The sequence below is a fragment of the Periplaneta americana genome, chromosome 8 (assembly GCF_040183065.1).
Source record: "Periplaneta americana isolate PAMFEO1 chromosome 8, P.americana_PAMFEO1_priV1, whole genome shotgun sequence".
NCBI lineage: Eukaryota > Metazoa > Arthropoda > Insecta > Blattodea > Blattidae > Periplaneta > Periplaneta americana.
The window spans coordinates 23,952,146-23,968,518 of record NC_091124.1 but is presented as its reverse complement, the minus strand read 5'-3'; the positions used below and the strand labels follow the sequence as shown (position 1 = coordinate 23,968,518).

The window sequence follows — 16,373 nt, the reverse complement described above, 5'->3', positions numbered from 1 at the left end:
GAGCAGTATGAAATGAAGATAAATGCTAACAAGACAAAGACCATGGCCATAGGAAGAAAAGTAAAGAAGGTAAACTTGCGAATTATAAATGAGGCAGTAGAGCAAATGGACAGCTTCAAATACTTGGGGTGTACTATAAGCAGTAACATGAGCTGCTGCCAAAAAGTCGAAAGAAGGATAGCAATGGCAAAGGAAGCTTTTAATAGAAAAAGGAGTATCTTCTGTGGTCGATTCTGCAGTGCATATGTTAAATATTGTGCATTGTTTTTAATATAAACTTCTTGTGTAAGTGTAATAATGACAAAAGTATTTTTTAATGATACAAGACTAAACAGAAGTTAAAATTTCTTAAAAATTGAATGGCTGTGAAAAAATGACATTTCAAAGATTTTATAAGGATATAGGCCCTACATGAATATGTTCTGTTAAATATTAATAAATACACCGTAACATAATAATAATAATAAAAATAATAATAATAATAATAATAATAATAATAATAATAATAATAATAATAATAATAATACACAAAATTGAAAATTCCAATAATGTAAATTGTAAAAATATTTGAATAATATCCCCCACTGACAAAATTCGGCATACGCCCCTGCTCACCACTTCCCAGACTGAAATACGAGCAGCATATCTTGCAACACATTTCTGCTTATCACTTAATTTACATACAGTACTACTTTCGTGGTCTAAGGCATCCTGCCTAGGACTCGCGTTACGGAATGCGCTCTGGTTCGAGTCCTCATGGGGGAAGAAATTTTCTCATGAAATTTCGGCCAGTGTATGGGACCGGTGCCCACCCAGCATCGTGATGCACTTGGAGAGCTACGATAGGTAGCGAAATCCGGTTGCGAAAGCCAGTTATAACGGCTGGGGGGCTCATCGTGCTAACCACACGATACCTCCATTCTGGTTGGATGATCGTCTACCTCTGCTTCGGCATGTGGCCGTGAGGCCAGCAGCCGGCTGGTCAGTCTTGGCCCTTCGTGGGCTGTAGCGCCACGGATTATTATTATTATTATTATTATTATTATTATTATTATTATTATTATTATTATTATGTACCAAAGTACATATGATATTTCCATGCAGATATTCTGCGTCATCATACGATGAAATAGTAATAGAACGGAGAAAAATTCTCTCCGGCGCCGGGATTTGAACCCGGGTTTTCAGCTCTACGTGCCGACGCTCCATCCACTAAGCCACACCGAACTCCACCCCGGCGTCGGAAGAATCGTCTCAGTTTTAAGTTCCAATTCTTGGGTTCCCTCTAGTGGCCACCCTCTGCACTACGTCATAGATGTCTATGAACCTATGACCGAAGTCCACACATGTGCTGAGGTGCACTCGTTATGAGTGACTAGTTGCCCGGGATCCGACGGAATAAGCGCCGTCTTTATATCACGAAGTGATTTACGCATATGATATATATTATTATAATGTACCAAAGTACGTATGATATTTCCATGCAGATATTCTGCGTCATCATACGATGAAAGAGTAATGGAACGGAGAAAAATTCTCTCCGGCGCCGGGATTTGAACCCGGGTTTTCAGCTCTACGTGCCGACGCTCCGTCGGATCCCGGCCAAATAGTCACTCATTACGAGTGCACCTCAGCACAGGTGTGGACTTCGGTCCTAGGTTCATAGATATCTATGACGTAGTGCAGAGGGCGGCCACTAGAGGGAGCCCAAGAGTTGGAACTTAAAACTGAGACGATTCTTCCGACTCCGGGGTGGAGTCCGGTGTGGCTTAGTGGATGGAGCGTCGGCACGTAGAGCTGAAAACCCGGGTTCAAATCCCGGCGCCGGAGAGAATTTTTCTCCGTTCCATTACTCTTTCATCGTATTATTATTATTATTATTATTATTATTATTAGTATTATTATTATTATTATTATTATTACTTTCAGTACCCTTCGGGAAATTGCCCTTCGAGAAAATATAAATGGAAGATATCGGAAAAATGTCAGGTGGGAATTTGGATTCTGGAAGACTGGATATTCGGGAATGCGGAGTCGGAAAAATGTATGGGAAGCATCCTAACCAAACCTTTTCTGAGTATACAGTATAGTTACCAGAAAAACAAATCTAGCATAAACGGCTTTGCCCTTAGCGTTCACCAGCTTGAATGTATTCTGCGAATAGCCCGGCATCCCTCGCCAACCATCTGGAATTCCTCTGTGCGAGTACAAATGCATTATAGCGTTTATAGACTCGTCGTTGCTAGCATAGTAATCCCATTTCATAGTCAAATCCTGGAAGAAGAAGAAAAAAAAATAGAATAGTCGATACCAACAATGGACTAACTCAGTTTAACAATAAACTCGTATCATATCTTCGTTAAAACTGAATACTTTTCAACATGAAACGTTCATGCACTTGACATTTGAGAAATCTGGTCACATTTTCTTTAATACGGTGACGTCATTAATTACAATAAGCTTTGAATGACTAAAAGTATGATGTGTTTAAAACAAAGTAGATTGGAATAGAACTAATCCTGATAAAACGTAAATGAGAAACAAATTAATGTGACATTAAAAATATTCATATTTTAAAGTGTGAAAGCTTAAAGAAATATTCAATTTGTGCAAAAGTTTTATTCGTATACAAATGGGGTGATTAATAAATGCGGGAGTTTAAAGACAGAAATGAAAAGAAATATGAAGATTGTATTTCATAGGAGATCTATGCTCACAGTAATAATTATGAACAGCGTAAACGTTTCACGCATTGACATTAGCAGCAACGGAAAATGAGTACTATAGTAAATATAACAACAGTTTTACCCTGAGATTTGTTGCTGGATTTCGTCCATTAGCAGATACTGTTAAAATGAAGCGCAGAGGGTCTCTCGCCGCGGAGACTTCAATATTTGATGCCAAAATATCTTGAATTCCATCTTCACTGTAAAATTTTACTGCGAAACCAACTGGTGCTCTGAAATAATAATAATAATAATAATAATAATAATAATAATAATAATAATAACAATAATAATAATAGTAATAATAATAATAATAATAATAATAATAATAATAATAATAATAGCAGCCTAATAATAATAATAATTCCGGTCACAGTGATCCAGAAGTCTCTTCAGAGGATACTCTTGATTTATTGCGCCTTGTGATCTGTATTTGAAGAACTAACTGTGAATTTGTATCCCCGTCCATTCTCCGTACATGTTGGATCTAGTTAGTTCTGTATTTTTTTTTAATTTGAATTCAGTTTTTAGTTCCTTGTGAACGCCTTCATTACTTTTGTGATCCGGCCATGTGAATTTAGCAGTTTTCTTAAAAATTCTATTTCTGCTGCTGTGATTCTTGATTTTTTCGTTATTTCAAAGTCCATATTTCGGAGTGCGCATCGAAATCCACATTTTACTCGTTAGTATTTTAAAAGCGCCAAGTGTAAACATATTATATGCGTCAATAGACATTCTGCCTCCTTCTGACGTAAGAAAGAACATAATTCAACATATGCGACCTTTGGTACCATCTTAGCTCTTCTGTATTTACTTACATCCTTGGTTACTTGTATCTAAAATATATATCAGACATACTGTCTTCGCGCTACGAGTTGGCGCGGGGAGTAGATAGGCGGGACGGAGGAACTTTACGCTACACTCTGACCTGAAAACTTCGGTCCACTTACTTGGCTACCAGGGAACGGAGTCAGACATAAAAGATTGCGCATCTTCGGTGCTGTCGCTATGACTATCATTATCACATTTTTCAAAATTTCTGGAGTATGATCTGTCCATGATAATCGTCTGTTTATGTTCCAGCCGTGTATATTAATTCGAATCTCTCAACAAAGCCATTAGCCCCACCGCCCCCATCCTCATGGACAACAATGAGTGTTCTGGACACATTCACGGTAGTCAAAACTACCGTAATATTTTTATCGTGCCAGCACTTGGGAAACGTTAAATTGGTAGGCCTATCTATCCGCATTTCGTCCAGATACAAAATCGGTTTTTCCACTTTCCTAAGCTTTCTTATTTGCTGTAGATATCTTCACGTATTCTAATTTACAGTGTTTTCCTCAATTTTTTTTTTGTGCACACTTCTTCCACCTGAAATCCTTTTTCTTCAATATTCGTCTTTCATTTCAAATCAATTTTCTCTTGTAAAAGGGTAGAAGTTTGTTGCAGCTTGGTACTATTTTTTTTACATGTTATATAACGACACTGTAATAACTACTAGCTTCTTCAGTGTCGATTGAATTGATGATGGCGAGATGGTAATTGGCGAAATGAAACCAAGGATTCGTCATAGATTATCTGACATTCGCCTGGGAAAACCTCGGAAAAAACCCAACCAGGTAGTCAGCGCAAGCGGGAATCGAACTCACTCCCGAGCGCAACTGCAGATCAGCAGGCATACGCGCTACCTCCTGAGCTACGCCAATGGCCCTCTTTCTTTTTCAAATAAAAATTCTCAATTATATCTTTTTTGTCAATCTCCTGTCGAAGTCATCTCCATTTGCGTTTCGCTAGTCTGGACGTTTCCGTTTTTTTTCTCCCTCAGGTGTCGACAACGCACTTTCTTCTGTGCAGTCTTTCATTTCATTCCTTATACGCTGTATTGTTCTTATGGATAGATTACAGTACTTTTCTATCTTTGCTGTAGGTTTCGTAAGAGGAATGCAAAGGCACTGTTGTTCTTTTTTTTCATCGCAGAATTATTTTGCACTTCTAATAATATTCCTTTCTTCGCTATAGATTGTCAATCCTTGTTTCCTCTTTGTCGACATATTTACAATAAACAAAAAACTGCTATAAACCTAAATAACAGTATACAATAACATAAATTCTATTAACTATATTATTATTAACACGAATAAGGATAACTAAAGCAATACAAAGATTTGCGGTATACTGAAAATAATTGTCTTGTTGAAACTAATAAAACACTACAATAAAAACCGCACTATTATTTTCACAAAGTCGCAAAGACTCATAGACACGTGCAGTAGATGTTTGTGAAACAGGAATATTGCAGCGAACAGCGCGGTGCGCATGCGCGACTGTTTCCCCTCCGCCCCGTCTAAGTACTTCAGCCGCCTTCTCCTGGCGTGACAACAGTACAACAACTTGGAAAATGTCTAATTCATTGTGGCTTATAGGCCTATAACTGAAAAACTTAATATCAACTCTTAACTTCTTATCTTGACATGAAATAAATGTCGGTGACAATATTTTCTGTACCCTGAATACGAATTTCAAATATCCAATGACGGATCCCGGTGCAGACATGGATGCCCGGAGACTGGAACACTTGCCCACGTCCAAGGTCAGTGTAACAGAGGTTTACTCCTCCGAAATTGCAACTTCTTTGAAAAGAAAAGTCTTGGACAGAAGAGGAAGTTTTTTGCCTTGCTACTAATGGCTCCTCTAGACGTATTGACATCATAGCGTATTCCCAGACTACCAAGAAAGGATATATAGATATATAATTGATCCTACCATAAGGATTGAAACGGGGAGTAGCCAGCCGGAGGATGTCAATCAAGAAAAGATCAACATTTATCTGCCAACAGTTGATTACTTCAAAGCAAAATACCAGCTTGAAAACATTGAGGTGATTGGTCTTCTTATTGGAGCTCGTGGTGTGATTCCCAAGTTCTTTGAAAGCTTCAGGAAGACTTTTGAACTACCACAGACACTTACTGCTGACATCATAACTTCAGTTGTGAAACGCTCTTGCCAAATTCTGAGTCGTCATATTCACTCTGTTTAATTTCTTTTTCTTCACTTTATAATTCATATATATTTATTTTAAATTTCTGTCAACAAATTTATGTAAACATTTAATATTGTAAAATTCATGTAGGACAGTATACTGAGTCCTTCTGGGCTACCTCCAATGGGAGGCAGTTAACAATTTAATTTTAAATTACTTTCAGAAGAAATTATTTTGCATTCTTTTATGGCTATGTTTTCATATTTTCATTTTTACAAAGAAAGCTTCACAATACCAAGCATTTAATAGGATTCATTTTAATTCAAAGTATGTACCTGTAATGTACAGGTGGCAGATCCTACAGGTACCCTATTGACATCTGCTGCAGAATGATACCTCGCTTTACTAAATGTGTGTTGTACTCTATTTGTTTTAGTCACCTGACTATACCGAGCAAAGTTTTGATCCAAGCACAACAGTGCTCAGTACAAGTGCCTCTACTAACCTGAGTTTATGTAAACAAGACGACATGTATAACACGCGACGTAGTTAACTGCATAGGTTCGGTGTCCGAACTTCCATCCCTACTTATGAGAGCAATTCATTACTTACTTACGGGCTTTTAAGGAACCCGGAGGTTCATTGCCGCCCACACATAAGCCCGCCATTGGTCTCTTCTGAGCAAGATTAATCTATTCTCTATCATCATATCCCACCTCCCTCAAATCCATTTTAATATTATCTTCCCATCTACGTCTCGACCTCCCTAAAGGTCTTTTTCCCTCCGGCCTCCCAACTAACACTCTATATCCATTTCTGGATTCGCCCATACGTGCTACATGCCCTGCCCATCTCAAACGTCTGGATTTAATGTTCCTAATTATGTCAGGTGAAGAATACAATGCGTGCAGCTCTGCGTTGTGTAACTTTCTCCATTCTCCTGTAACTTCATCCCTCTTAGCCCCAAATATTTTCCTAAGCACCTTATTCTCAAACACCCTTAATCTCTGTTCCTCTCTCAAAGTGAGAGTCTAAGTTTCACAACCATATAGGACAACCGGTAATATAACTGTTTTATAAATTCTAACTTTCAGATTTTTTGACAGCAGACTGGATGATAAAAGTTTCTCAACCGAATAATAACAGGAATTTCCCATATTTATTCTGTGTTTAATTTCCTCCCGAGTATTATTTATAATTGTTACTGCTACTCCCAGATATTTGAACTTCTCCGCCTCTTCAAAAGATAAATTTCCAATTTTTATATTTCCATTTCGTACAATATACTCGTCACGAGACATAATCATATACTTTGTCTTTTCGGGATTTACTTCCAAACCTATCTCTTTACTTGCTTCAAGTAAAATTCCCGTGTTTTCCCTAATCGTTTGCGGATTTTCTCCTAACATATTTACGTCTTCCGCATACACAAGCAGTTGATGTAACCCGTTCAATTCCAAACCCTCTCTGTTATCCTGGACTTTTCTAATGTCATACTCTAGAGCAAAGTTAAAAAGTAAAGGTGATAGTGCATCTCCTTGCTTTAGCCCGCAGTGAATTGGAAACGTATCTGACAGAGCAGTTCATTACTGGTAAATAATCTGTTTCTATTTTTTTTTCAAACTTTATGGGATATTGGTCTCTTTTGAGTTCCGTTTAATATCAATTAACTGGATGTTTCAGAATGGAAATAATTATATAAGTTGTTAGATAGGAATGATACACAGTATTCTAAGCTTGTTAATCCACATCCGACAAGAAAGCTGGCGAGATAATAATTTAACAACACACTTCTAATAACTATGGTAACGCTGACACCCACCTCACTGTTTCTTGCGCTCCTCTGTCCAGACTTCCAGCGGAGAATCTCACAAGAATTTTCGTCTTCTTGCCCAGTTCGAACATTTCAGCTCTACAGTATTTGCTTATATCTTCGGTTACTTCAAAGTAGCCATATGCACCTAAAATAATATCAACGTGCTAAGAAATGAAAGCGGTCATTGTCTGGTGATCGAGTTAATTAACTAATATAAAGACAATTATTGTGGATTTTTTGTTGTTTCCTGTAGGCCTAAATGGATATTTTTTTAAACATAAGATACACTTTTATATAATACATATTTAGAGATTCTGAAATAAGTTAATAATTGTATTTTATGCTCGACCATGCCGAAATGTAGTAATTATACACCTGGTAGCAGCCCTTTAATGGACCTCATTAAAGTACACCTATTCATTAAAGTTCAGATGTTCCACCAATCAGAAAACACCATTGCAGCAATACGAAAGCGCAAGTATCGATTATTCTCGGATATGCAATCGAAAGGCAAGCAGCGAAACGTCACGGAGGCTGGAAATCCAATACTGTCGCAGAAGGTTATGTTCTGTTACTATAATAATTAGCGTTAAATGTAAATAATATTCAAATAAATTCAATTTGTCATCTCGTTTTTTCAATGTCTAAATCAGTTTCAAGGTTATATCAAGATTAATGTTTATTTTACTCTCTACATTATATCAAGGTCAATGACATTTGTTTCTCGGAAAAATCAATACTTTCGCGTCTGCGCACATCTCACAATTTACGAGATATTGCACAAGGTCAGTTCCGCTCCCCAGTCAGATAAGAATAACATGAATACTTATGAATAATTTCAAGTTAGAAATATGGTCGAGCATAAAAAGTTGTATGAAACTTGCCTATAATGGTAATTACGACGCTCGTATGAAAATTATAAAACTCGCTTGCGCTCGTTTCATAAACATACTCACGTCTTAATTACTACCATTATAGGCTCGTTGCGTAATGTACTATTGTATGTTGTTGAATGCTGAAATAATATACATGTTACATGAGGATGAGATGGTTAATAAAGAGTCTTCCAATAAAATATCAAAAATATTATAACAAACTTACAAAATATCTAATTCAATGTTGTTTATAGGCCTATAGCTGATAAACTCAAAAACAATTCCTAAAATTATTATCTTGACATGAAATAAATGTGGGTGACAATATTTTCTGTGCCCTGAATACGAATTTCAAATATCCAATAACATACTACATTCTAGATTTTGAATTGTTTTGATTTGTTTTCATATTTTCATTTTTACAAAGAAAGCTTCACAATATGATTCATTTTAATTCAAAATGATGTATAGTGTAAGTATGTTACAATATTTGTCACTCTAATTTCTTTTTTTGCACGATAGTGTGTTTTCACGTTGTTACAGCAAACGGCCGCCAGGACTGAAAGTTGATTTTATTGAATTCAGAGTTGCCAGCCTAGATAATTACGTTGAAATATTACAAATAACTGCTCTAGAGGTGCTTTTTATATAAATGCTACAATCCTACAATGCATGTAAAATTCATTAGCAAAACGGAGTGTTAATTAATATACATTATACGAAATATATCACTGCAAATTTTTTGTTCAAAATATCTCAAAGAATAACCCCCTGAAATTAATGACATTACTTACTGTTCGCCTTGTATAGAATATGATAATCGATTTAAATTCGATAAGATTTCAGTGTTAGAGTTCAAAAGTACCTATGTCGATAAATATGTGTTATTCTATTATAATATGACAAGATGTTAACATCTGAGATCTACAGTATGTCAACAAGTTATGTTACTCGATCTTAATTTGGCAATTGTTTGATCTTCTATCTTAATTTCACAAAGTTCAAATATCAGAGCTGAATAGTATGTCGAAAAAACATTTTTTTATTAATCGACCTTAATTTAACAAAATTTCAGTATTAGGGCTCAAGAGTATATCGACAAATATTTCTCTGTTACTCGATATTAATTTGACAAAATGTCACTAGAAGAGCTCAACAATATATCGAAAAATATTTTTTAAATAAACGTTCTCAATAATTTGACAAGATTCCAGTAACAGAGCTCAGCTGTAGCCTACAAATATACAGGGTGTATCAAAAAGGATGGCGCAAACAAACGGTTAAAAGTACACGATAAAAGAAGCAACAAGATCCCAGTAACCATGGATCCGCAAACGTCATTGTTTGTAACGTCGTATGGTTTACTCTTTGCGCAATAGAAGCGGTCCTATGCTCTTTATTTATAAAACAGAACATTGCTGAGAGATGGAGTTGTAATCAAACCATACACGCAGAACATACAGGACGGATACAGTACACAGTGTCAAAAGGTATCAGTCACGTCACTTGTCTAAGGAGTATCAGTTGTGTAGTTACAATGGAACCTTACAGTAAGGAAGAATATGCGGATATGCATTTCATGTATGGCAGGGTTAACCAGTGTCGGATTTAGGTCTAGGCAACCTAGGCAGTTGCCTTCGACGGCAATTTTCAGGGGGAGCGGCATTCTCTCTCTCTCTCTTTCTTCCTCTTTATTTTTCATTTTCATATATGAAATTTGTTTTTAAAACACTTCTTGGTAATTCTTTTCTGAAGTTTGTTCTTGAACACCTTGTGGAAGTCGGATATTGTTTTGTTATCGTATTGTCGTGGTCGTGGTGAGAGTAAAAGGAAAGTGTGCAGCTGCATAGTTATACTGTAATGTCGGTATCACGTTATTTTACTATGAAACTGCTTAAATTTAACTGCTTGTACAGGACATCATTTTATTTTTACTTCAATTTTTATTGTACCTGAGTTTTTGAATGTACTTCACTCCCACCCCTTCTACTAATGAAGTTCAACCGTCCTCCACACAGATCCAAGACAGCATATACAGTCATAGTAGTCTTTCGTTCATAGTAAACAGTACGTTCCAAAAATATGTTCGCGTTTTCCAGTGACGAAAGAGCTTTCAATATTTCATCATTTTCGTACAGGTACTATCGTCCATTTGCATACGTCGCATTCCGGTTTTCCCCACCTGTTTCTATTCGCCTCTCTGTAAAGGCTAGTGGCTGGGCTGTCTTAGCTCTTTTCTGAGAACATTAATTTCTGTTAGGAATTGGATGTCTACGCAATATTATACCCATACAACTGTTTAAAATAACTTAAATAAAAGGGCCTCGTTAAGTAATTAACTGTCACGTGATTTCTCCCCTTTCTACGATCCTGCGACATAACCACTTGGACGGACAGTAGATAGCATATCTGAGTAATTTTATCTTTTCGGATCGAGCAGAAGTGAAGATTGAATTTACAGTACGTAAGGTACTCTTTTACAGAGTAGGTACAGAATTATTTCAACATGAGTTACTAGTACGAAGGACGAAACTGGTAATTGGAATTACACACATTAGAACTGAAGCCTGTATCGAAATGAACGGCCACCATTTTGAAAAATGTGTTTAAATATCCATATTATGATTATTTTTCAATTTAACTTCATTCTCTACATTGTACGCTAATGTGCTGTAGACAGTAGGCCTATAATATACACTGCATAATGAATACGTCTGAATGGATAGCTCAGTTCGTGAGGAAAAACACTCATTGTTAATACTGTACTGTATTTTCATTAAACAAAAAGCTAATGAAAATTATCGAACTCAAAAGCGTGCTATTTCCTAGTTTACGTAAATGGATGAACTACTTTTCTTCCCTCCTATACCTAGTAAAGTGATTTGTTTGTATATTAAGCCAGTATCATCGAACTCCAGTCGTGGAAGGGGGGGGGGTAGCAAACGGTGTTTGCGGTTGATCCAAAGGTATAGCCAGGTTAATATTAGAAATGTTAGTAAAAATAAAATGATGTCCCGGTATAAACAAGAATGCATTGTTGAAAATCAAATTAGATATGTTGATTATATTATCGCTATCTATAGTAACCACAACTCTCAGTTACATTTACAATATAATATATCGTCAACAATACTATTTAATCACTTTTCAGCAGGTGCACTATATAATTCAATATGAAAAGTTTATTCCGCAAAGAATTAGAGTTTATTTTTCAATTTACTTTATACTTCCTATCGAAGTCAGAAATATTCGTAATAATTATACCATAAACAAAACCACAGCTTGTCTTTCACAAATCAATTTTGTTTCAACAATGAATAATCTGAATATATCTCTTTGTATAATCTAAGCAAATGGTGTGTCAGTGGAATGATTAATTTAAGGGTGCAGTGAATATGGAGGAATAGCGTTTAAGTATGAGGAGAAGGGTCATGATGAGTTTATTTAATTAGTAGGAATGAGTAGGACGTACTGTAAAGATAGTAAGAGTAGAGGAGTTAAAAGTAGGACTAGACCAGATAGGTATCAGTAGGACAAAGAAGTAATATAGATAGATGTAAAGCAAATAATATGGTGTAGGCCTAGTTAAGACTATAGTACAGTAAAATGATTGTAGTGGAAAATTCTAATAAGTAGGATCTGTGAGAATGCAGAGTAGAAAAAGTAATTGTTATGTTGTTATTAGGAGTAGGAAATAGTAGGATGTAGGATTAGAAGGAAAGAAGAAATCTATACTAATAATAAATCTGTAGCCGAAATTTTTCTGGTAATTTTCGATTTTCCAAAAATAATTGGTCCTAATATATACAATTAACCACCCTGAAACCGAAAATCGCTTTTTTGAAATTTTTGTTTGTATGTCTGTCTGTCTGTCTGTCTGTCTATCTGTCTGTCTGTCTGTATGTTTATTACCTTTTCACGCGATAATGGCTGAACGGATTTCGATGAAAATTGGAATATAAATTAAGTTCGTTGTAACTTAGATTTTAGGCTATATGACATTCAAAATACATTATTTAAAAGGGGGGGTTATAAGGGGGCCTGAATTAAGTAAATCGAAATATCTCGCTTATTATTGATTTTTGTGAAAAATGTTGCATAACAAAAGTTTCTTTAAAAATAATTTCCGATAAGTTTTATTCCATGAAAAATTTTGATAGGACTAATATTTAATCAGATAAATGAGTTTTAATATTAAAATAACTGCCATCTAAGGCCGTGTAATTAATTAAAAAACAAATGACTTCGTCAATAAGGGACCTTGGACAGCGACAATCGAAAGCTATGAAAGATAGCCTACAGATAATGTTTCTGTGTTTGTATGAAGTAATATCAGAAGCTAAATTAACCGATTTATATAATTAATTATTATTTCACCATTGGAAAGTGTAGTTTCTCTAGATGGACATAATGCTATAATGTTATTACAGTAACTTCTGAATGAATCGAGGACAGGTAAGATTAAAATAGCTTCTTATGCACAGAAAACTTGATAGGCTATTCTGTACATTCGTTTCCTGTATTTCCTAAAATAATTTTTATGACCAAATGAGTGGTCTCTGGATCAAAATGATCGCATTTTTAATTATGCAAATACAATTTAAATTAAGTAACATAATAAACGATTTATCCTTATATCCAACACGAATGTTCCCTGGATCAAATATCCTATTTTAATTATGTAATTACTTCATATTTATTTCTAACGGGTGCAGCGGAGCGCACGGGTAGGGCTAGTAGTTAATAAACGCTGAAATATAGGAAGTGTGGTGAACGAACGTGAAAGACATAGTGGATGAACAATGAAATGATGAAGAGGTGTCGGTCATTAACATCGGGTAGTGTACAAGTTGTAAATAGTACAATATGAACGGGACTACTGGCCCGAATACTATAATGTGAAGGACCAGCAGGACCAAAGATTTGAGTGAGAATAAACCATACCATACCATACATTTCTTTGTATCGAGTCTGATGTGCTTTGTCAGATCGACTTTGATGACATAAACAATCCGTTCTCTGTGAAGAAAGTGCGAAGGAAATCTTTATAATTTACAAGTAATATGTACCGGTATGTATTTTGATTCCAGTAATTTATTGTTTTCTGAAATGTAAGAATTCATTTAAAACTAATTTAAACTAAATATGACCTGTATAATAGCTGCTTATAAACTCTGTTGGGGGACGGCAAAATTAGAAATGCCTAGGGGCAGAACTATAGTTAAATCCGGCCCTGGGGGTAACGGAAATGCACGGCAGACTGCACGCTTTTACCAGGAAACATATCCTCATCAAAGACACCCAGAAAGTCGTATATTTACAAGGGTGTATCAGCGCCTCAGAGAAAATGGATCAGATGAAAAAGTAATAGTAAATTCTAAATTTTAAATTAATTTGTACTAACTAGGACGATGTTTACTATGAAGTCGTTTGAGGACCCATGTTTACTGGGACTTTCTTGCTTCTATTATCGTATACTTCCAACCGTGTAACTTTGCGCCATACTTTTTTTATAAAGTCTGTATTTTTACTACTCGATCTAAATTTGAAAAGAATTCGATATGAGTGTTCAACAGCATATCGATGTAAACTTTCAAATAATAGCTGCATATAATTATAATCTCGAGCAAATTATTTGAGAAAGTACGTAATTAGCATAACCAAAGACTCTCAGAATGTTAGGAACACAACATTACTGAGACGTTCTGCACAGTCGTACCAGAGCCTCTCGCAAATATCACTCTATCTGGAATGCGCTCCCTGTTGAAATGCGACATTGTATCGAAGTACACTGCATCCATCACCATGGGACCACGATGGCCAACTGTGAGGCTGTCCATAACGTCAAACAAAGCAGTTCCATATCCAGTTTTGATTAGCTGTCCTCCAGTCTAGAAAAGGAAGCATACAAGTTGAAATAAAACAACAGTAATTTCTATCAAAACCTATTATTATTATTATTATTATTATTATTATTATTATTATTATTATTATTATTATTACTATTACTGTTACATCAGCTTCTTGTCCATGCGCATGACGTGAATATGTTAGGAGAAAATTCACAAACAATTAGGGAAAACATGGGAATTTTACTTAAAGCAAGTAAAGCGATAGGTTTGGAAGTAAATCCCGAAAAGACTAAGTATATGATTATGTCTCGTGACCAGAATATTTTACGAGATGGAAACATATCCTTCGAAGAGGTGAAAAAATTCAAATATCTTGGGGCAACAGTAACAAATATAAATGACACTCGGGAAGAAATTAAACGCAGAATAAATATGGGAAATGTCTGTTATTATTCCGTTGAGGTGTTTTTGTCATCTAGTCTGCTGTCAAAAAATCTGAAAGTTAGAATTTATAAAACAGTTATATTACCGGTTGTTCTGTATGGTTGTGAAACTTGGACTCTCACTTTGAGAGAGGAATAGAGATTAAGGGTGTTTGAGAATAAGATTCTTAGGAAAATATTTGGGGCTAAGAGGAATGAAGTTACAGAAGAACGGAGAAAGTTACACAATGCAGAACTGCACATTTTGTTTTCTTCACCTGACATAGTTAGGAACATTAAATCCAGACGTTTGAGATGGGCAGGGCATGTAGCACGTATGGGCGATTGCAGAAATGCATATAAAGTGTTAGTTGGGAGACCGGAGGGAAAAACATCTTTGGGGAGGCCGAGACTTAGATGGTAGGACAATATTAAAATGGATTTGAGGGAGGTGGAATATGATGATACAGACTGGATTAATCTTCCACAGGATAGGGACCGATGGCAGGCATATGTGAGGGCGGCAATGAACCTGCGGGGTCCTTAAAAGCCATTTGTAAGTAAGTTTTATTATTATTATTATTATTATTATTATTATTATTATTATTATTATTATTTCAATAATTCGAGACCGTTGTAGAAGTAAATGGCGATGCACCATTAAACAGAATCCAAAATTAAAACAACTGGTTTGTTATATGTTATGCTCGACCATGCCGAAATGTAGTAATTATACACCTGGTCGCAGTCCTTTAATGCATGTCATTAAAGGACACCTATTCATTAAAGTTCTGGTTTTCGATTATTCTCGGATATGCAATCGAAAGACGAGGGAAACGTCACGGAGGCTGGAAATCCAATACTGTCGCAGAAGGTTATGTTCTGTTACTATAATAATTAGCGTTAATTGTAAATAATAGTCAAATAAATTCAATTTGTCATCTCGTTTTTCAATTCTAAATCAATTTCCAGGTTATACATTCTCTGCATTACATCAAGGTCAATGACATTATTGTTCCTCGGAAAGAATCAATACTTTGGCGTCTGCGCACATCTCACAATTCACGAGCTATGAACAAGGTCACTTCCGATCTTCTGTCAGATACAAATAAAATGTATACTTCTGAATAATTTCAAGTTAGAAATATGGTCGAGCATAAAAAGTCGTATTAAACTTGCCTATAATGGTAATTAAGACGCTTGCGCTCGTTTCATAAACAAACATACTTGCGTTTTAATTACTATCATTATAGGCTCGTTGCATAATGTACTATTATAATATTAGTTACAACTATTATTAATTTCATCATAGAGAGTATCTCAAAAATACAGTACGTAACTATATGATAGAGATCCTCATAAGTAGACAAAAAAAGCTAATTTATAGGCCTATAAACTTAAGGCTGGAAATTATTTGTTTGCGAGTTTTGAAAGATTGTCTGTAACACTTAACTATTTATATCACCTTACACAAAATGTTCAAAATATGCCTGAATATGCACACCACACACGAACATCTAATGGTTCCGTGAAGATGATTTCAAATTTCTGGCGTGCTTCGTATTGTCTCACAACCTACCAGAATTCGATTGCGGAGAGTATTCACATTTGCAGACCGAGTCGAATATACCAATGCTTTCAAGTCGCATCACAAAATGCAATCTAGTGGGTTTAAATCAGGTGAGCGTGGAGGTCAGGT

At 35.6% G+C, this 16,373-nt stretch overlaps 1 protein-coding gene across 1 annotated transcript in view; it reads right to left on the bottom strand.

The window, feature by feature from the left end:
- Window positions 1-16,373, bottom strand: part of LOC138704583 (uncharacterized) — a 321,702-nt gene that overhangs the window by 27,586 nt on the left and 277,743 nt on the right. Inside the window, exons 9-12 of the mRNA XM_069832631.1 lie at window positions 14,120-14,291; window positions 7,532-7,670; window positions 2,809-2,959; window positions 2,095-2,274 (exon numbers count right to left, since the gene is read on the bottom strand). Coding sequence (XP_069688732.1) covers window positions 2,095-2,274; window positions 2,809-2,959; window positions 7,532-7,670; window positions 14,120-14,291 — 642 coding nt within the window. The remainder of the gene's footprint in view (window positions 1-2,094; window positions 2,275-2,808; window positions 2,960-7,531; window positions 7,671-14,119; window positions 14,292-16,373) is intronic.